Source organism: Ahaetulla prasina, chromosome 4, assembly GCF_028640845.1.
Source record: "Ahaetulla prasina isolate Xishuangbanna chromosome 4, ASM2864084v1, whole genome shotgun sequence".
Lineage (NCBI taxonomy): Eukaryota > Metazoa > Chordata > Lepidosauria > Squamata > Colubridae > Ahaetulla > Ahaetulla prasina.
This window is the reverse complement of record NC_080542.1, coordinates 54,511,882-54,533,461: the sequence shown is the minus strand read 5'-3', so window position 1 is coordinate 54,533,461 and position 21,580 is coordinate 54,511,882. Positions and strand designations below refer to the sequence as shown.

The window sequence follows — 21,580 nt, the reverse complement described above, 5'->3', positions numbered from 1 at the left end:
ACATGCGCTAAAGAAACAACTTCCGGTTGGTGTGGGTGGAGCGCAGTAGTAATAAGTGAAGTGACTGACGTGGAGCCAATCAGCGTAGAGGTAGGAAGTTGAAGATGGTTCGCGTTCGAAGTGACTTTTTTCCGGCAATTTACAGGTTACCTTCCGCTGTGTTAAAATCCTAGGTATTATTTCCTTGTGTAGCCGTTTGTTCCTTAGTTTCTTTTGCCCCTAAGAGAACCTTCCATGGTTCTCTTTTTCATTACTGTACTGCCTTTAAACTGAAGTATTTTTGCGTTATTGGATCTGGCTGCGTTACTATGGTCAGTAGATGGCAGCAAAGAGCCAATTCCCAGCCCCAACATTGTGGTGAAGCCACTTCCTCTCTGCTGTGAATATGGGGGAGGTCGTAACAGTAACATGTATCATGTGCGGTTTCCGTTCGTGCAAGAAGGACATCGCCGACTTCGCATCTCTGCAAATAGCTTTTCCAGTCCAGCACAAGCTCCCTCTCTGATGCCACCGAGAGCGAGAAGGCGGTGTCGTTTCTGCGCCTCCTACGGGCTTGAGCAAAGAGTGCGATTTCTCCGGAAGAGAAAACTTTCTGCGAAGCCGATTTGAAAGACGACGGGGTTGCTTGGGAAAGCACTTTCAGAGGAAGAGAATGTCGACCGTGTGGTGTTGGGAGGGAAAGGTGGCCTGGCGGTGATTTTTTTTTTTTACCGATCTATTTCGTTCGCTCCTGGGGAAACTTTAAATACCTATCGATTGGGTATCCTGCCTATCGTTAGGGAGCCTGGTTATGGCCACTTAACAAGCACATTAGTTCGTTGTTGGGCGTGAGGTAGGTAAGAACGATGGAGAGACTTAGATGGAATCAAGGTAGATGCCAACAAAGATCATTGGAATTTACCCTTTTGTATTCCCAGCCATAATTTGTCCACCAGCTTCAGTCTAAACTGTACCAGAAGAAGGAAACCAAAGGTTTGTTCTTTATAGGTAGTAAATGTCAGTACACTGCAGTAGAACAGATTGTGTGTGCATAGTATCTCAAAGATAAGTATGTGTATTGTTCCATAAGATGGAGTTGCACTACCAAAATCATGTTAAGGATTGAACTGATACTGGTACCTGACTAATTTTTTGTTAGTAGACCCTAGTTTCAACTGTTTCCCCAAAGATACTTAGTATCAAAACCTAGCTGATCTCCTTGAGAGTTACACCTGAAATGGTGGTGATTAAACCATATGTTATTACTTGGATTGATTCAATATGTGTCATCAAGTTGGTGTTGACCTAGAGGCATAGAGTTAAGGTCTATGCATAGATAGGATATATAAATAAATGTTCTCCATGATAATGCCAGAGGATGATTACTGTAATGATAGATGGGTGATTACTGTAATGATAATGGCAGAAACATCCAATACATGCTGCATGAAAGAAGGTACCTAGTACTGTAGTAACCACTCCTGAATTTTTACAATAGAACTACACAGATAGAAAACACAAACTGGATAGCAATTATAAAATATTAATTTATATCAACCTACAAAATATTAGAAACATTGTATTGATTATCTTTCTACTTTCACAGATATGGATGCATATAAGTCACCTGCCTGTACCATGCAGGTCAGCTTTGTTTGCCAACGTTGTAGCCAGCCCCTTAAATTGGACACATCTTTCAACGTTCTTGACAAAGTCACCATCCAGGAATTGACAGGTAAAAAAATGTGTACAAAGCCAATGCAATCATAAATTCCATATTGTGAATGCATACACTTGTCAATTGTTGAGAAAATTCAATGGAAGTAGAATGTAAGGTTGTTGGAAACATTCAATAACACAGTGTTGTTATGAAGGATTTCAGCAGAGCAGCTTAATCTGAGCCAGTTCTCAAATCTGAACTCTGTTTCAGAACTTGTCCTTGGAATTGGGAAGCAAAAGCTCAAAGGGAAAATATTATTGACAGATATAGTAATCTTTCTACTGAGTTTTAGCATTATATGCAAATATTTTTATTATTTTCTTTGGTAATTGTTTATCTTTTGTGTAGCTCCTTTGCTTAGCACTGTTCCAACAAAACTGAGTGATGCACAGGAGGAAGAGACCCCTTTGACTGAGGTAAAGTTAGCATATGATTCTAAATTAAAAGCAATGCATCATTAGCAGTTAAACACTAGTCAATTTGTTATTTGTTGTTGTTAGTTGTGAAGTCATGTCCGACCCATCGCGACCCCATGGACAACGTTCCTCCAGGCCTTCCTGTCCTCTACCATCCTCTGAAGTCCATTTAAGCTCCTGCCTACTGCTTCAGTGACTCCATCCAGCCACCTCATTCTCTGTCATCCCATTCTTCTTTTGCCCTCAATCTTTCATCATTATTATTCATTCATTATTAGGAATTGTTATTTTCTTGGCATTTAATCTGCAAAACCTTTACATTTTCCTTGTAATATGTGTACATTGTAAAGTGGCAAGTTGTTAAAAGCTGCTTATGGGCTCAAACATTTAACTCTCTTTGGTAAGGAATAGCAAGATTCTAATGCTAAATTTCTTTTTAGGAAGTGTTTGTTGAAAATCGCCAAGATGGAGTATCCAGAAGATTCATTCCCCCAGCCAGGTATTAATTATTATGTTCTCTGCCCTAATACATTTGTAGTAAATGCCATTCTTTCAGAGGCTGGAAATTTTGACCAAATTCTGATACTGAAGTCTTTCTGAGGTTTAATTTGGGTGGAGGATGTACACACATATACATGCAGCTGCTATTAAAAGCAAAAAACAGAGCAAAAGATAATAAAAGAAGCAAGAATTCTCTCTACTTATAGGAAGTGAAAGCAAAATATACTTTAGTTCTTTTATCCTTCCTTTGAAAGGAAGCACAAATAGTCCTATGACCACTTGTTAAGGTTCAATTCAAGGTTATGACAGCATTGACAAAAATGACTTACATCTGGTTCTCGCGCTTGTGACCAATGCAGCATCCCTATAGTCATTTGATCAAAATGTGAGAGCCTGGCAACCATCATTTGCGAGGGCTTCCAACTAGCAAAGTCAATGGGGAAAACTGGATTTGTTTAATGACTATGACAAAAAAGGTTGACTCACTTAATAACAAATGATGTAGTGGAATCTGGTGCTGAGTTACAAGAGGGAGGAGTAAAGTGAAATATCAGCCTAGAGTTTTTATGCAGGAAGTGATGCAGAAGAGACCCTTCCTAATTTCTTCACAGTATTTATCAGATAGGTATTCAGAGAATACTTTACTCTGGCAAGATTATGCCTTTTTGTGCAATAAAAGCAATAAAAATCATTTGAACATGTTTAGTTCTTGATTTCCCACACCTAATAACTGCTTAGCGATAGAAGTTCTGGTCCCAGTTGTTGTCATAAGTCAAGGACTTATAGTTCAATTTTAATTGGATTCTCTATTATAGAACAACAATTTTCAGAAGAAATTTTATAAAGTCTGGGTATTAGGAGAGTTGGTATAACATTAGGAGGCCAGTAGATTCAGGAAGGCTAGCTTGTTTGATTGCAAAAATTTAAACTAGTTATGTTTGCCCCCCCACCCAATGAAACCGAAGTATCCCTCTATTATTTCTGCCATAGGACTAATACATTCATCCCAGCCATTTTTTTTCAGATCATAGCAACCATTCTCAAAAGATTTTTATCTGGCCATGGTTCTCAATAGCTAATGTATATTCTAATGAAAAGGTATAGTTTTCTAAGAGGGTTTTAAAATGAATCCAAGTGATTCTTGGATGCAATGGATCCAAACACAACTTTGTTATTTTTTAACACTATTGTCTATCTCTAACAATTCAGACAATTTTTTGCTTGTAGCTTAAGCCTGAAAATTGAAGATTCTGTGTCAAATATAGTAAATAGAGCTAAACCTATTTACTATTTAGGAACTGGAAATTGTGGAACAAAATGTAAATTACTATGGTTTAACATCAGAATTGTTGATGTTAAAAAAAATTAACATCAGCCCTCTCTGTGGGCATGCACGCCGTCACTAGCTGCTCTTCCGGGTTCCACTGTGTGCATGCGCACCGGCCAGCTGCTCTCTTCTGGGCTTCAGCGCATGCATGCACACTCCAGTTTCGGCATGGTGCCAAAAGGTTAACCATCACTGGTCACTGATTTATGAGAACATAGCTTATAACAAAATCATGCTGCATTTTTCAGGATGATGTCAACAGAAAGTGCCAACAGTTTCACTCTGATTGGAGAGGCCTCTGATGGAGGAACCATGGAAAATCTCAGCAGAAGACTCAAGGCAAGTTGATCCCTATTCTTGAATGTACTATCAATGTTTAGAAAAGAGTGATTGGGAGAACAGAGTACAATAATTTTGAACCTTTTTTTTGTTTTATCAAAACAGCTCTAATGAATAATAGTTTTGCTTGACAAAAGCTTTCTGTCTCATTTAACAATTGTAGAACTGTTTTCTATTTCCTTTTCTAAAATGAGCGCTTCCTTCCTTGCAGGTCACTGGAGATCTGTTTGACATCATGTCTGGCCAAACAGATGTGGATCATCCTCTATGTGAAGAATGCACTGATACACTTCTGGACCAGTTAGACACACAGCTTAATATTACAGAGAATGAATGCCAGAACTACAAGTGAGTAATAAATTTCAGAAGGGCTACACTATCTTCTTGACAGAATAAAGAAACACAGTTTTACCTTTGTTCACTAAAATATTTTTTACTGAAAAAGGTACCATATGCTTATCTCAGACACATATATACTCAAGCTGTGGCAATTCAGTTTCTGTTTTAAAATAGAACAAAGTACAGGTAGTCCTCGACTTGTGACCACAATTTATGTTGTCTTTTACAACTTTTCTTGCCACATTTGTTAAGTGAATCACTCTAGTTATTAAATGAGTAACATGGTTGTTAAATGAATCTGGCTTTCCTACAGACTTTGCTTGTCAGAAAGTCGCAAAAGATGATTACATGACCTCAGGACACTGCAACCATCATAAATATGAACCAGTTGCCAAGCATCTGAATGTAAATCACATGACCATGGGGATGCTGCAACAGTCATAAGTGTGAAAAATGATCATAAGTCACTTTTTTCAGTGCTGTTGAAACTTCTTACAGTCACTGAATGAACTGTTGCAAGTCAAGGACTACCTGTATATCTACACAGATTTGATGCTCTGGCTGGGTTTCCAGGTGCATATTTGTGAAAGAAAGTGAAGTTAAAGGGTTCTGTATAGTTCATTGCCACCCCATAAAATCACTGGGTTTTTTTGTTTGTTTGTTTTTTGTAGGAAATGCCTTGAAATCCTGGAGCAAATGACTGAAGATGACAAGGAAAAATTACAGTTGGAACTGAAAGATTTTGCTCTTGAGGAAGAGAGATTAATTGAAGAATTGGACGAAGTAGAGCAAAAGCGCAAGGCACTGACTGAAGATTTTGACAAGGTCAAAACTGAGGCTGAGAGACTGGATCAGGAGGAAGCTGAGTGAGTGAAATCTTGCTACTAACAGTATTCCCAACTTTGTGATTTTTTGGCTAAATACGTTATTGGAGTTCATATCCAAGTTTTCGTGTTTATTGGTGACTATTTGTTCCCATGTTTTCCCTTTATGCCTTTACTGAACATCTTCCCTCTTTTTTATACTGCTTTCCCAGCTATTGCTTACCACATTTCTGCTACAGTTCATTTTCTCCTTATCCCTGACAGACTTTTTATTGGTTCTTGTGTTTTTCACATTTCCTTTAATACCCTATCTGTGGCTCACTTACTCTAGCTATCCAGAGTACTTGATAGGAAAGTCCAGATAAATTATATAGTTTCGTAAGGCAGATAGGAAACTACAGTGTGCTATTTTTATGCCACCTGTCTAGCACTAGATAGAAACTTTTTTTTTCAAATTAATTTTCATTAAATAAATTTCTAATTCATCTGAACATTTTTGAAGCCTATCCTTTGCTTCCTCTTAAAATTTGTTCTTTTGGATTTGGCACTATTCTACATGTTGAATCCTTAAAGGTTTTAGGAAGGTTCTCCAAAGAATTAACCTTATTCTCTTGATGTTTCCTGGAGGTATCAAAAAGAATACAGTGAATTCAAGCGGCAGCAACTAGAACTGGATGATGAACTGAAAAGTGTTGATAATCAAATGCGTTATGCCCAAATGCAGCTGGACAAGTTAAAGAAAACCAACGTATTCAATGCCACCTTCCATATCTGGTAAGAAAAGAGATAGACCTGGAGGGAGAAATTAGTGGAGAACCAGTAGTTGAATCTGGATGGAGGAAAATGCATTTAAGTTGCAACATACTGGTACATACAATAGCATATTTGGTCATTTGGGCTCTGCAAAGTTGAGAATTTCAGAAGACTCTGGTCACTATTAGAGTGAGTATAATAGTTTCAGTTTAAGTTTGCTGCTGAAGTCTAATTGAATACTGTTTTCAGTTTATACTTTACAGTGTTCACTCATGGTTGGATTCTTACTTTCCACTTTCTAAGAAGCAACCCTTCTTTGAGAATCTTAGATCGCTCATCATGAATAAATAAGCTCTTTAATCAATATTTTATTCCCCTTTTGGAGGTTACTATCTGTAGTATTTTTTAATGATAACTAATTAGTAATGTTTCAGACAGGGTCCTGTCCAAGATCCTTCTATCCTTGTTTTAAAGTTTCATATTCCTTTGCCAAACTGACTGGGGCTAATAGAATTGGATTTTAAATAATCTGGGCAATACCAGACTGACTTCCTGTGCTACCGACAAATTTTCATAAAAACTGTGGATCTTGATGTTTATGTTTGGAAAATCATTTTAATTTTGGATAACTGTCCAAAAACTGCTTAAAAAGACTTGTTTGTACTGTTTGTAAGATTAAGCTAGCTGATTAGATTTCTTCTTGCATAGGCATAGCGGGCAGTTTGGCACAATAAACAACTTTCGTCTAGGCCGCCTCCCAAGTGTCCCTGTGGAATGGAATGAGATCAATGCAGCCTGGGGGCAGACTGTTCTGCTTCTCCATGCCCTTGCCAACAAGATGGGCCTGATCTTTCAAAGGTAGATATGGAGACAATGAGCCACCTCTCCCTTTGTCAGCCATAGGAATGGCAAGATTAATTAACTTGTTTATTGGTTTAAAAGCCTATTCAATATTTTTCAGTCAAATTATTCTTAAGTGGCTGTTTCTTACAGATACCGTCTTATTCCATATGGAAATCACTCTTATTTAGAGTCTCTTACTGACAAATCTAAGGTAAGAGATTTCCTCACATTTTAGTTTCCAAGAATCCCTTTCATACACCTGCATTTTGGATTTCTAATGTACTGTATCTGTTTGTAGTTAGAAGAGATTGTTCAGAACAAGCCTTTATGCACTTGGTGAAAAACAGTTTGAGCAATTCTGCAGATGCTGAAATCTAAATATTTAGGTTGCCCAAAGTTTTTAAACATAGTTTGACTACTCCATTTTAAATATGTTGAAATATCTTGATTTTTGAGTATTCTTTGATGGGAAATGGGATGCTAACTTAATATAATACAGAATGATTTAGTTGATAACATTTTTAGGTTAATGAAATATTCATGCTTGATAAAATATTTACATGAAGATAATTGAATTTATATTTTGGAAATATCACAGCATTGTGTTTATGCAGTGTAAGCAAATATAATAAATATACAACTTAAATATATGAACATTGTAATGCATATGTATTTAGGGATGTGTTTGAATGTTATCTTCTTAGAATTTTACTGTTTAATTTGATATTTAATATAGTCTTCTTAAATATGGTACTGGATGTGTGGAATAGCAGTACGAATAAGCAGAGGGGGAAGTTCAAAAATTTTAGCAACCCGTTCTCTGCCGGGTTGCTGGCTGGGCGTGGCCATGGTGGGTGTGGACTACTCGGCCTCCTGCACCATGACGGGGGGCGGGGGCGGCGGGCGTTTTTGCCCTTGTCAGGCTCTGGAGGCTTTTTCCAAGCCTCCAGGAGGGTGAAAACAAACTCCTCTGGGCTCCCTCTGAAGGCCGGAAACAGGCCCATTTCTGGAGTTCTGGGAGGCCCATTTTTCACCCTCTCCAGGCTCTAAAGGCTTTTCTCAAGCCTCCGGGACGGCAAAAATGGCCTCCCCTAGGCTCCAGAGGCTGGAAACAGGCCCGTTTCCAGACTTCCAGAATTTCCAGGAGGCTCATTTTTTACCCTCCCAGAGCCTCTGTGTGGGCCCTGCACTTACCTGGCATCCAAAACAGGCCATGTGGAGATTCCTGGGAGGGGCAGGGTGGGGTGGATGGATCCAGCCAGTCCTTGCAACTACCAGTTCGGCAAACCAGATGTAAAATTAGCATCTGGTTCACCAGAACCGGTCCGAACCGGCTGAATCTCACCCCTGTGAATAAGTGTGTTTCTCTCTAGACTTGTTTTACCCTGGATCCCATAGGATCTGCTATTTACCGTATTTTCAGTGAGTAAGACACACTCCTTCCCCCAAAAAAGTGGGTGGAAATGTCTGTGCATCTTAACAGCAAATGTTGCCGAACCCCCGTTCACTCTGCCTTCCAGCAATTTGATGCCACCTATCCCCACTACATGCAACGGGCAAAAATTGGACATGCGGAGGCCAAAAATGGGCATGCGGAGGTGGCGATAGGCAGCAGTGGCAATAGGCAGTGGCGACCCCTGCAATCTGGAACAGTTTATAGGCAGTAGTCCATGAGGCAGATCCAACCACCAATCAGCTGCTTGTACTAAATAGGCTGTGCTGAAGCTGATCAGGCTGTTTGCTGCATGGAGGCAAATTGCTGGGAAGCAGAAGCAGATTTTTTTTTCTTGTTTTCCTCCACAAAAGCTAGGTGTTTCTTATAGTCAGAAAAATATAATATTTGTATTTTAAAATGCCCTAGATACTAATTGAAAAAGAAGCTGGGGTTTAAGAGAAACAGGAATAAAACAGATTTTATTTTCTTTTTCCTGTAGCCTTGTAGGTAGTTTAGAAGAACAGTAATAAACAGCAAAGATAATTCATGCTACCTAAGTTGCACTGAATGCTCTTTATTGAGTAAAGAGTCTAAGCAGCTTCATTAATAATGTAGGACAATTCCTTGTGTTTCTAATATTTGCATTTATGTCTTCAAGGAGCTGCCTCTTTACTGTTCAGGAGGCTTACGGTTTTTCTGGGACAATAAATTTGATCATGCAATGGTGGCATTTCTAGATTGTGTACAACAGTTCAAAGAGGAAGTAGAAAAGGGCGAGACCCGTTTCTGTTTACCTTACAGGTAAATGTCAATGGTGCAGAAAGAAGGTTTTCTTTTCTTACAAACTTTTTAATTCTGTCTGGTTAATCTAAATTAAGTATCTCTTGCTAAACTATTATATAATTGAATTAAATGCTATTAATTTCAAGGTATCTCATGTATACCATAAATTCTGCTTTTAACACAATATAACAACAGCTATATTATTGTGGTTCTTCAAAGTACTGATAATAAACTACCACATTTAGTGGTCTTGGTATTTTTTAGTTGACTCTTGTCATTTGGTTATTGAAAATATGTCAAAAAAAGAAAACTGAAGTTCTCTCTCAACAAGAACATTAACATAAAACTTAAGTCTAAAGATTAATAAATCAGGGCATTACAATAGGGGAGTGGGATTTATTAAAAATAATGTAGTGCTAATCTGAGACCAAATGTCAGCATTTTCAGTGCTTAATAAAATCTGTTTTTCCAATACAGAATGGACGTGGAAAAGGGCAAGATTGAAGATACAGGTGGAAATGGTGGTTCCTACTCCATTAAAACCCAGTTTAACTCAGAGGAACAGTGGACAAAAGCGCTCAAGTTCATGCTGACAAATCTGAAGTGGGGTCTAGCTTGGGTTTCTTCGCAATTCTATAATAAATGACAATTATGAAGGAGAAAGAATTCAGCATGATGCAATGATGCCAAAACTAGGACTTGGGACACTGACAGCCATACATTATTTTAGAAGAAGAAAAAACTGCAAGCTTGATATTACATTATAAAATGGAATGAAGCAAAAAGCTTCATAGCATAGCTTAGATAACATGTAGATAAAGTATACAACTGAATTTAGGAAAAGAATCATGTATTTTCTCCGATAGGACAGGAAAAGGAGACAATATTTGTGGTAGAGGCTCAGTTAGGAGGTTATTGCACTAAACTAGAAATACAAAATAAATACACTGATTTTTTTTCAGAACAGTTTATCAGTTCTAGAGAGAAGAACACATTAATGTATTTTTTGTCAGATATGTTTACTTGTTTATCCTAAAGCTTCCACTTTTACATGTAGTATTTATCTTCATAATCCATACCTCTAATATTTGTCTTAAACGACTATAATTCTTTGTGTTGTAATGGTTATGCAAGACTGTTGTAAATGGTTTTGATGCCCTAGTCATGGACAAAATACATTTCTTTAAATCGTCTTCCCTCTTAAAAGAGTAAGATAACAAAAACTGTGTGATATCCATTAAACTATTGAAGTGTTTGAGGATGTGTAGTGCCTTTTTAATAGTTATCTGCTTACAAATCCCATGCCTATGTCAAATACTATAGTACATATTGTGATAAGCAGGCTTTTCAACTTCAGAAAAATGAAGGGTTTCTAACAACCATTCACCGTATTACCTAGACTGTGCTTCAGAATTGCATAGACTGCTTCAGTAATGCTCTGCAGACTGATGCCTGTGGTGCTATTGAGGTAGTCCACAACCTTTCAAAAGAAAGAAAAAAAAGCTTTAGATGGATAAGCTATATCCTATAGAACTAGGATTCTTATGGGTAGCAAGCTACATATAAGAGAAAAAAAATCTTTTGATTTAATCCATGAGTGGATTAAATGATAAGATGTATGTACCTGATTCCAGTCTTCATGGTTTAGCAGGAAAGAACTTGCACCAATTACTCCTACAGCTAGTAGCATGAGGTCTTCCTTTACAGATGCAAATTTGGCTCTATGAAATTGAAATGACAAAACGAACATAGATTGTATTCCAGCAACGGTAATAAAGAAGTATGTTTGAAAGTACAAACCTACCCTATTTCCCCCAAAATAAGACCTATCCTGAAATAAACTCCAGCATGTTTTTAACAGATGCGCCTAATAGAAGCCCAACCCCCAAAATAAGCCCTACTTAAGAGCCTGCGCAGCTGGCTGGCTGACCATTCCATCTGGTTGCTCATTGTGCCATAGCCATAAGATGGGGTGGTGGTGGAGCTTACCTCAGGGCCAGTGGTGAAATTAGGCCGGTTCTATCTAGCTCGAGCAAATCGGTAGCGCTGGCAGTGGGAGGCTCTGCCCACTCACCTGGATGTCATCACATCCCATTTTTGACCCTCTGTGCATGCGCAGAAGGCTCTGCATGTGTGGAGGGGGCACGCATGAGCATAGCGAGCAAGCACACTCACATTTGCGAACCGGTAGCAAAAGTAAATAAGTTTCACCCCTGCTCAGGACCCCCGCAGCCAGGCCATCCATGCTCTGACACCTGCCTTGCAGTGGCAGCACAAACAGCCATGTGCAGCAGGAGCCCACATAGCCACTAGCTCACTTCTGCTTGCAGCTGCAATGGAGCAGGAGACCAAGTAGAGTGCTCATACCGTGAGACAGGTGTCAGGACATGGATGGCCTGGCTTTGGGGACCCTGAGGAAAGCCAGTGCGAGGTGCATAGGGCAGCTCCACCCTCTGCCTCACCTCGTGGCTGTGACATCAGCATGTCACTGTGTGGGGCATATGAGGCAGCTCCAACCCTCCCGCCTCACAGTGGCACTGGTGCACCACGTGGCCTCCTGCCCCACCGCGAGCAAGCAGAAATAGGCCTCCTGTAGATGGGGAAAAAATAAAAAAAATCTCAAAAATAAGCCCTAGTTTATTTTGGCGCCCAAAAGAAAATAAGATCCAGTCTTATTTTCAGGAAAACGGGTATTTAGCCGTATCAAACCAATATGATTAAATAGTGGATTATTTTTAAAGCATTTCTTTCTTACATTCACTCATCTTTTGAATTAAAAGATATATTTTGAAGACTTATGCTTATGATGACTAGAATGCCTATAACATCATTAAAGTATTTAAATAGCACATTTCTCACAAATCCATTGTGTTCAGTGAAGCCCAGGTACTGCTGTGAGTATCCATACAATAAAACAGTATATTTTCTTCTGCATTTCTCCTGTTACATTGAATATTTTAGGCAACAGTACTGAGTAGTGCTGTATTTTGCTGGCAGGTAACAATGAAGAGGTGAATTTATTGTTTTCTTCATCTCCCAAAAACTAAACATTAACAAAATTTAATGCTTTATATAATTGTATAACAAAATGCCAACAACCCTACTGGGAAAGGAATTTTTTTTTTCAATTTCAGTATATTGTGCTAAAGTGTTGGAAATGTAACACTGGGGGAGCAAAGGCTTTCCTAAGAAAACATGCAAATTGTGAAATCAATGAAACTTTTCTGTAATAAAAAAAACCCAGATTCAAAAAGGTTATTTGAAATGTGAAAAGGGAAGTAAAAGGATCCAAAATGATCCAAAAAGTTCACTAATACAGGGACTGCCAACCTTTTGGGCACCAGGGCCCAGTTCTATGGAGAAGAACCGGAAGGGTCGTGGTTTTGCATGCTGCCTGTATCCCGTGGATGGGGCTTCGCTTGTTTGCGCAGCCCAGTTTTCAATTCTGCAGCTTTAATTTTAGCCATCAATAGCTCATCCCAGTGGTCTAAAACAAAATAATTCTAATTATGTCTTCCCAGTAACTCCTCCAATTCATATCCCAGTAACTTACATAGGGAATATTTAGATACATTTAAGGTTCAAAACTATCCCATCCAAGTAAAAAATTGCCCATATTTAAACATTCTGCAGGAAGGAAATGTTTAGATGACCCAAAGAAAAATCAGGATGATGTTGGCACACTGAAGCTAGATTCTATCAGGAGAGCATTGTTTACAAACATATCTGTTAAAATCTGCTATTGGAAAACTAATCCAGATATTCTTGGTGTATAAAATTCATTTTCCATTTGTGTTATTTCAATATACACAACTCTCAAGTTTTGACTTCTCTTTATGGCACACATTTATTGCTAGCTTGCTTCTTTCAGAACTTACAGTTGAAGTTCACTTGGTGAGGAGTTTTCTATTGAAGACTTCAGCAAAGTATCATAAATACTGTTCCGCAACAGATATGATAAACTCAATAAATGTTTGCACATTTCATGCAGCTCTTTTGTGGGAAGTAAATAGCCATTGTATCCTAGTATTGGGAGGGGAAAGCCCAAGAATTAGATGCTATAGGAAAGAGAGTGGGTTTCTATAAGCTGTGAGAATCTATCTCCTTGATTTTAGTATCTGTGAGCCATGGATAAATTTGTTCCCCACCCCTCGTTTTTCTCTGTTTCAATACTTTCCATTTAGCTAGCTCCATGTCCAAGGCAGAACAAGAACTTACCATTTCCTGGTTTCTAGCCTTGTGCTTTAACCACTACCCCAAATTGGCTCTCATATTATAAGAACCAATAAAACTTCACTATATCTGTGATGCCTGTGATTAAGATTGAGAATAATCACTGATCCACAGCACATTTTATTGAAATATTTAATTTTCTAACCACCAGAAGCAAAAACAACAACAACCCACAAACAAAAAACAAAGAAATAATAGGATTCCTGAGAACAACAGGGACATGTCCCTCTCGTTCATTGGTAACAAGAAGAAACTGTGTGACCACTGCCTTCCCCTGAGATGTTCTGTAAATTGTCACTTTATCCTACAGCTCTAGGACCATGGCACATGTGCCACATTTGGAACACAGAGCCCTCTCGGTGGGCATGTGAGCCGTCGCTGAACTCAGTTTCACTGCTCACTTTCACTTTCACATGCTTCCTGCCGGCCAGCTGATTTTCAGGATGCGCAGGGAGAGAGGCGCATGAGGGAGATACGCGTGCATGCGCGGGGGTCATGTACACATGCGTGGCCCATTTTTGGGCCCAGGAGGCTGCAGGGAGGCCTAGGACCAAAACGGGGTGGGGGTTGCTGGTTCGGGCCAACCAGATGCTAATTTTACATCTGGTTTACCAAACCAGTAGCTACAAGGACTGACTGGCCCCTCCCAGGAGTCTCCATGCGGCCTGTTTTGGATGCCAGTAAGTGCAGGACCCGCACAGAGACTCTGGGAGGGTGAAACATGGGCCTACCGAAAGTACCTGAAGTCCAGAAACGGGTTAGTTTCCGGCCTCCGGGGGGGGCCTCCAGAGCCCAGGGAAAAGTGTTTTTATCCTCCTAGAGGCTCGAGGAAAGCCTCCCAAACCTGGGGAGGGTGAAAATGCCATCCTCCCTGCCATGGTGCAGGAGGCTGAGTAGGCCACATCCACCATGGCCATGCCCACCCAGCAATCAGGCAGAGAACCGTTTGCTAAAAATTTTAATGCCCAGGGGGTGACAGAGCATGGGGATTGTGTGGGCATGCACAGGGAAGTCATGCGTGCATGTGGGAGGCTCGCATTGCATTATAGACGCCGGCCTGCGCACGTGCCATCGCATGCTTTTGGTGCAGAAAGAGAAAAAGGTTAGCCATCACTACTCTAGGATGTAACTTGAAGATTTTTTTTTTAACAGCAGCAAAAGTTGGCTAAGTGCTGCCACCTGCTGCAGAGACTAGGAAATAAAGAGATCAACCAGTTTAAGTGTGGCTGCTCAGTTACCGGTAAGAGGGATAGACAAATCAGAATCAATACCAATTTTTTACTAGCAGGGCAAAGTTGTTTCATAGACTACAGTATATGTTTCCTGGGTTTACCTAAAACTTCTAGGAGAACTTCAACATAGGCAAGTGGAACTGGAACATTGACTTGAAAATTCAGAGCCTTCAAAATAGCTAGTTCTGATTCTAATAATTCTTCTGTAGTGTATGAGAAACCCAAAGACTTCAGAAACTTCAGAACCATTTTGTTATTAACGATCTGTGTAAAAGAAGTAAGAACATTACATCCAAAATGCCAATTTTACTTCGCCATAGTGTACTGTGTTTTATTGGAATGGTTTGTTTTGTATATGTTGCTTTTTTTAACCCATGAATCATAATGATATTAAAATTAACATTTTTGTTTCTACTGCTAATAGTTTATATTTATTTATATATCAAATTTCTTAACCATCCCATCTCCCTCATATTTGATAGTTCACCATTGTGAAAGCCAACTCCATATACAATCATACATCTCCTTCAGTACTAACCATTAACCCAAGCTATTTATGAAGACACCATTGCCTAGCAATTTATAACATTATTTTCATCCTCTGATCAGATTGTCTGAGAAATAATTATATTTTTCCCAAATGCACACATGCATTTAACTGTTTCTGTCACTGAGAAAGTCCAGAAGATATCTCAGAAACAAAATTTGTGTGAAAGTTATATAATACTGTATTGCTCAAGGCAAATCTTGAATCTCCTTACTTTGTAATGGAAAGAAAGCTTGCTGGCAAGCTGAATGCAAGAGACTAAACGCAGCATATATGTGTCTTCCATTTGTACTTTCAGTGAGGTCCAATTGCTGTCTTCTTCCTTTCCTAGAGTCAAATTAGAGAACTCTTCTAAAAGTTTGAGCATATACCTAAAAATGCAAAAGTATTGATAAGGTATCTACAGAAAAGAGCAGATACTTACGGTACTTGAAATTTGCTTTATAGTTTACAGAAATAAATATCAAAACCATGTAACTACACTGATGTTATGGAGTGAAAGCTATTGTGTCATGAATCAATGTATGAAACAGCTACAGTAAACTTTAGGACCCTCATCAGCACACACACACACACACAAGAATCAAATTGTCCATTTGGTGCAGTATATTCACAACTGGATATTCACTGAAATAACTAAAGTGGCACAAAAATGCAATTTAAATACTCCAGACTTGGTCTCAGGCACAGTTTTATAAAAACAAGAGATTGGAAAGAAGCATGCAAAGAAAGAAAAACAACCCTTGAAATCTAAATTGTAGACTGAATGCATTTGTAGTGGTTGTCCATAAATTCCTCCTCTGACAGATGGTGGGCTTTTAGTACTCAAAGCAGGCTTGTCATTAAATACCTTTTGATTTGTAACTTGGCTAAAGTATTCCCCCCAACAATCTTTTGAGACTTTAAAAAGGAAGTGTATACATTTTAGTTTATATATTTATAGGTTAAAGCTGCGATTTGGCTGCTGTAACTACATCTATAAAACGATAAAGGTATAAGTTACAGGAAATAAAACTGGAACTTTAAGCACATCTACTTAGAGGTAAATCACACAAAATGAATATTGTTTAATCTGTGGTACATATATAAATTAATGGTTCTATCCTAATATCAACATTCAAAGGGAAAATAAAAAAATACCTTTCAAATATTTCTATTGCTTGATATGTGGCTGATTCAGTTAGGCTCCACTTCCCAGCTAAAAGAAAAACGAATTCTGGCAGAGACACAAGGGAAAACGATCATAGTTAGAGGCTCTTCTAAAATGTCTTTCAGAATTTCATCTCAGTTTAGAGAACTTGTTAAGGACAATTCTTACCTACTATCTGTGTGTCTTTGAAACAGCCTGCTTCACAACACAGCTCACTCAAATACCGCTCATTCTCTAAAGCCATGTGAAGCAAAGTATCTTGGATAATTCCAGGGGTAACTACTCCAAAGATAGGTTCTGAATACTGGTATCGGGCTGATACCTGTGCAGGTAAGCCCATTCTAAAAGTATTGTTAATACTCTGAAAAAATAATAAATTATCATTAAACTATAGTAATTGATTTCTTCCAACAGTTCATTCCAACTATTTCTATTAATAAGGAATAGAAGGGGAGGGGAGGGGAGGGGAGGGGGACAGGACAGGACAGGACAGGACAGGACAGGACAGGACAGGACAGGACAGGACAGGACAGAATTCTTTATTGGCCAAGTGTGATTGGACACACAAGGAATTTTCTTGGTACATATGCTCTCAGTGTACATAAAATGATACATTCGTCAAGAATCATAAGGTACAATACTTAATGATAGTCATAGGGTACAATAAGCAATCAATTCATATTAGGAAATAGTCAAGTTAAATTGTGAGGATACCAGCAACAACGTTACAGTCATACAGTCATAAGTGGAAGATGTGTGATAGGAACGATGACAAGATTAATAGTAGTGCAGATGGTTTGTCAGTGTAAATGGTTTGTCAGTGTTGAGGGAATTATTTGTTTAGCAGAGTTTTTTTTTATTTGCATTTATATCCCGCCCTTCTCCCAAGACTCAGGGCGGCTTACACTGTGTTAAGCAATAGTCTTCATCCATTTGTATATTATATACAAAGTCAACTTATTGCCCCCAACAATCTGGGTCCTCATTTTACCTACCTTATAAAGGATGGAAGGCTGAGTCAACCTTGGGCCTAGTGGGGCTTGAACCTGCAGTAATTGCAAGCAGCTGCTGTTAATAACAGACTGTCATACCAGTCTGAGCCACAGAGGCTCAGATGGCATTCAGGAAAAAACTTTCTTGTGTCTAATTATTCTGGTATGCAGTGCTCGTTTTTGAGGGTAGGAGTTGAAACAGTTTATGTCCAGGATGCAAGGGGTCTGTAACAGAGGTGGGTTTCAGCAGGTTCTGACCAGTTCTGGAGAACCGGTAGTGAAAATTTTGAGTAGTTTGGAGAACCGGTAGTAAAAATTCTGATTGGCCCCGCCCCCATCTATTCTCTGCCTCCCAAGTCCCAGCTGATTTGGGAGGAAATGGATATTTTGCAGTATCCTTCTCCTGGAGTGGGGAGGGAATGGAGATTTTACAGTATCCTTCGCCTGCCACACCAACCAAGCCACACCCACAGAACTGGTAGTAAAAATATGTGAAACCCACCACTGATCTGTAAATATTTTCACAGCCCTCTTTTTGACTCCTGCAATATACAGGTCCTCAATGGAAGGCAGGTTGGGAGTACTTTTTTCTGCAGTTCTAATTATCCTCTTAAGTCTCTGTCTGTCTTGTTGGGTTGCAGAACCAAACCAGACAGTTATAGAGGTGCAGATGACAGACTCAATAATTCCTCTGTAGAACTGAATTAGCAGCTCTTTGAACAGTTTGAACTTTCTGAGTGCAGAAAGAACATTTTTGTTGTGCTTTTTTGATGATGTTTTTGATGTTTGGTGTCCATTTTAGGTCATGAGATATGATAGAACCGAGAAATTTGAAGGTCTCTACTGTTGATTCTGTGTTGTCTACTATTGTAAGAGGTGGTAGTATGGGAGGGTTTCTCCTAAAGTCTACCACAATTTCTACAATTTTGAGTATGTTCAATTCCAGATTGTTCTGGTCACACTAAGAGGCTATTTATTCAACCTCCCATCAGTATGCAGATTCATCATTGTCTCGAATGAAACCAATCACTGTTGTGTCATCTGCGAACTTCAGTAGTTTAACAGATGGATCATTTGAGATGCAGTCATTGGTATATAGAGACAAGTGGAGAGAGCACACAGCCTTGGGGGCCCCCTGTGCTAATTGTACAGGTATCTGATGTGATTCTGCTTAGCTTCATCTGCTGCTTCCTGTCTGTTAGGAACTTATGATCCATTTATAAGTGTGTTCAGGTACCAGTAGCTGGTTTAGCTTAGTTAGAAGAATGTCTGGAATGATGGTGTTGAATGCTGAACTAAAGTCTACAAAGAGGTGGTAATGATGGTTAAAACAGGATACAGTGGCATCTATCTTATTAAGATATTATATATTGATGTTTTACATATTCATGCTGTTCATGTAAACTGCTTAGATTCAACAGTATTGAAATGCCGTTAAAGCATCAAAAATAAATACAATTCAATGTAAACTTTATGAAAGGAAAAGTTCCAAGAAAGTAATTTAGAAATTAAAAGATTAAATTAGTCTGATATAAAATTGTGCTTTCTTTAAGCTCCTGTAAGGAATACTCCTAAACGCATCTCTGACTGAAGATTAATTGTGGGTGAGAGAGAAGAAAAGGGCACCTGACACAACAGTATACACAAACAATTGTCATAGATAAAACAACATGTCTTGAAGAATATATATATATATATATATATATATATATATGAGTAAAAAATATGCATCAACTATATTAATTTGATATAATGAAGGGAACAATAGGACATGAACGGTAGGCACTATTGTGCTCTTATGCACGCCTATTATATTATATATTATATATATATTATATTATAATATATTATTATAATTATAATTATATATATTATATAATTATATATATTATATTATATTATTATTATATATATTATATTATTATATTATAATCTATATTATATTATATAAGCCTATCTTTAGAAAATTAACAGCAACCTTATTTAAAAAGTCCAGCTTTGTTTAAGGGGACAGCACGAAATACATTCAGAATTGTGCCATTAAATTGCAATAGCACGTATTAAATTCAATTAGAACATGTGTAAATATATCGCATTCAACACCATCATTCCAGACCATCATTCAACACCATCATTCCAGACATTCTTCTAACTAAATTAAGAACCTAGCCAAGGAAAGAAAAACTGTGCTGCTCCAAGTTTTTAGTCGTCACTTTGAAGGGCAGAAAAAAGATACATAATTAATCTGAGGAAATCCTCACCTATCCTACCCTGCCATAAACTGTCAGCTCAAAATACATGTGACTCCTCCCCTTTTAATTAGCGTTTGCCCTCACCAAAGATGGCAAAAAAGCATGGTCTTCAGCGATAACAGTCGGGTGTTGTGTTTTTTTAAAAAAAAAAATGGCTGACGTCGTGACAAGCGTAGGTCACAGCCCTTAGCAAAGATGGCCGCGCAGTCCTCACTGGATTTAACTTCCCGGGGTTGATATCTACTTTCTTGCCAAGGTCCTGGGAAAGATGTCGGCGCCGCAACGAGGAAGACATTTTTCGCGCGTGCCGCCAATGAATGCCAAACCGGAAAGGATGGCACCCGTTGGATTTAATCCAGCGCCGGGCATGGGGATGGTTCGGCGAGGGATGAACACTCGCAACAAAGCCTTAGCGCTCGGGCTAGGAGTTGCCGCCGCAGGAATCTGTATCCTTTGGTAATCTGAGCGCCATGGCTGTCCGAAAGGGAAAAGCTTGCCGTGGGTCCAGTTCCGTTGCTTGCGTCTTTGGGCTTCAGTAACCTTAAATTGTCAGAGTTCTTGCGCGTTTTGCGATGGTTTAAAATCGGGGCGGGCGAGGGAGGAAATTCAGACCTCTTGCATGGTAAGCAGAACCCTGGGCCTGCAGATCTCCTAGAAAGGGATTGTTGTTTGTTCTAGTTCTCTCCCTGATTTTAGGAGGGGAGATCAAGATCTCCGCGTGGCGTTCGCCTATTTTGCCCTAGTTTTATTCTTGCAGTTACAACGACGCAAGAAATGACTGGCCGACAATTACTCTTCGAATGCCCTGGTCTGGGGAATCCTGAGTTTCTTCTTCTCTTAAGCCAAGCTTATCCACTACACCATCTTGAAATCTAGCAACGCCAGAATGTACTATAAATTTTCACAGTGAGTTGCATGAAGCCGGGAGTTTCCTTGTATGCTTTGGCTCCTAGGCTATAGGGAAGTAAAATGCATTGGTCCTAGCTAGATCCCAGCCTATTTCCTGGATCCAGATGGCTAAGAGCTTTTAGCTAGAATTTGCAGGTATTGAGGTGTTTTTTTTGACTGTTCAAGGGTATAAGAAGGGTTTTGAAATGTAAGCAAGTATTTAACTACATTTTAGTGGTTCTGTCTCCAGAATATGGGAGTCCATCATTTGTTCATACAGAATAGCTAATACTGTTGGATGACTCATCCAAACTTATTGGATCTCTCTCTCTCTCTCCCTCCACCCCCCCCCCCACCTCCAGGTTGACATGTTTTTTTGTTAAAGCATATCTGACATCAAGATTAACTTTTTTTTCTAGGAGAGGAAAATTTTGAAATGCAAATGATATTACCTTTCTTACTTTCTCTAGACTTTTCTTTTGCATCCAGTTTAGGGCAGAGATAGTGTCATAGTGCAATACCGCTTGATTGGTGGTAGAAATGATGTAAGATTTATTTAGTAGAGGCTAGTAGCATGCATACTGTAATTTTCCTGAGCTGTCATATGCAGATGTCTACACCATGTATGCTTTCTCCCAAGATGTCTTGCTGAATGAAGTAGAAACAGAAGCTGAAATCATGCGAGCACAGGCAGCAAAGACCTCATCAGATTGAGATTGAAAGAATTGAAGAATTACCCATTTTAGATGTTGAAAGTCAACATTCCTCTTTGTGCTCTCAGACCACTTGAGGATAAGTTACACAACACCATGGATAACACCCTGCATTTCAAAGTGTTCACTGATAACATATATTGCCATGTCTAAGCTATAAAAGCCATTTAACCCTTTTATCTGCTTTGTGAAACTCCAATAAACAAACTCAATGGTGGATAATTGTGTGTGAAAAGTTGTTTTAGGGTAGAACTCCAAACTGCCTGAGGAAGAAGGCTCAGAAATTTTATGTACTGTTTTAAAATACATTTTAC

General features: G+C 38.9%; 2 protein-coding genes across 8 annotated transcripts; one reads left to right on the top strand and one right to left on the bottom strand.

Annotated features, from left to right (window-relative positions):
- Positions 1 to 41: 41 nt before the first annotated feature.
- BECN1 (beclin 1) lies at positions 42 to 10,514 on the top strand. Of its 7 annotated transcripts, XM_058183006.1 has the most exons (13): positions 359 to 832; positions 918 to 972; positions 1,586 to 1,714; positions 2,048 to 2,115; positions 2,556 to 2,614; positions 4,192 to 4,282; positions 4,494 to 4,630; positions 5,293 to 5,487; positions 6,073 to 6,219; positions 6,907 to 7,056; positions 7,192 to 7,252; positions 9,135 to 9,277; positions 9,737 to 10,514. In XM_058183006.1, exons 3-13 carry the CDS (start codon positions 1,588 to 1,590, stop codon positions 9,903 to 9,905), a joined length of 1,347 nt encoding a protein of 448 aa, XP_058038989.1. In that variant the 5' UTR covers positions 359 to 832; positions 918 to 972; positions 1,586 to 1,587; the 3' UTR covers positions 9,906 to 10,514. The 7 variants fall into 7 exon arrangements, with proteins under 7 accessions (XP_058038990.1, XP_058038989.1, XP_058038991.1 ...); XM_058183007.1 differs by lacking the exons at positions 359 to 832; positions 918 to 972 and adding an exon at positions 42 to 173; XM_058183008.1 differs by lacking the exon at positions 918 to 972 and having other exon boundaries at positions 359 to 682.
- Positions 10,515 to 10,568: 54 nt separating this feature from the next.
- Positions 10,569 to 19,626, bottom strand: CNTD1 (cyclin N-terminal domain containing 1). Its single transcript, XM_058183011.1, has 8 exons — positions 19,579 to 19,626; positions 16,590 to 16,782; positions 16,412 to 16,487; positions 15,486 to 15,642; positions 14,826 to 14,988; positions 13,138 to 13,282; positions 10,884 to 10,980; positions 10,569 to 10,739 (listed from the first exon to the last, which is right to left on the bottom strand). Exons 2-8 carry the CDS (start codon positions 16,759 to 16,761, stop codon positions 10,632 to 10,634), a joined length of 918 nt encoding a protein of 305 aa, XP_058038994.1. The 5' UTR covers positions 16,762 to 16,782; positions 19,579 to 19,626; the 3' UTR covers positions 10,569 to 10,631.
- Between the last annotated feature and the right edge of the window lie 1,954 nt (positions 19,627 to 21,580).

Excerpts from the sequence above, each read along its gene's own strand:
- CNTD1 (XM_058183011.1), bottom strand. The coding sequence starts at position 16,761 with ATGGGCTTACCTGCACAGGTATCAGCCCGATACCAGTATTCAGAACCT. Across the intron at positions 15,643-16,411 it reads GCAATAGAAATATTTGAAAG|GTATATGCTCAAACTTTTAG; the intron begins GTATTTTTTTAT and ends TTGCATTTTTAG. Across the intron at positions 14,989-15,485 it reads AGCTTTCTTTCCATTACAAA|ATCGTTAATAACAAAATGGT; the intron begins GTAAGGAGATTC and ends TCTTTTACACAG.
- BECN1 (XM_058183007.1), top strand. The coding sequence starts at position 1,588 with ATGGATGCATATAAGTCACCTGCCTGTACCATGCAGGTCAGCTTTGTT. Across the intron at positions 5,488-6,072 it reads CTGGATCAGGAGGAAGCTGA|GTATCAAAAAGAATACAGTG; the intron begins GTGAGTGAAATC and ends TGTTTCCTGGAG. Across the intron at positions 7,253-9,134 it reads CTCTTACTGACAAATCTAAG|GAGCTGCCTCTTTACTGTTC; the intron begins GTAAGAGATTTC and ends TATGTCTTCAAG.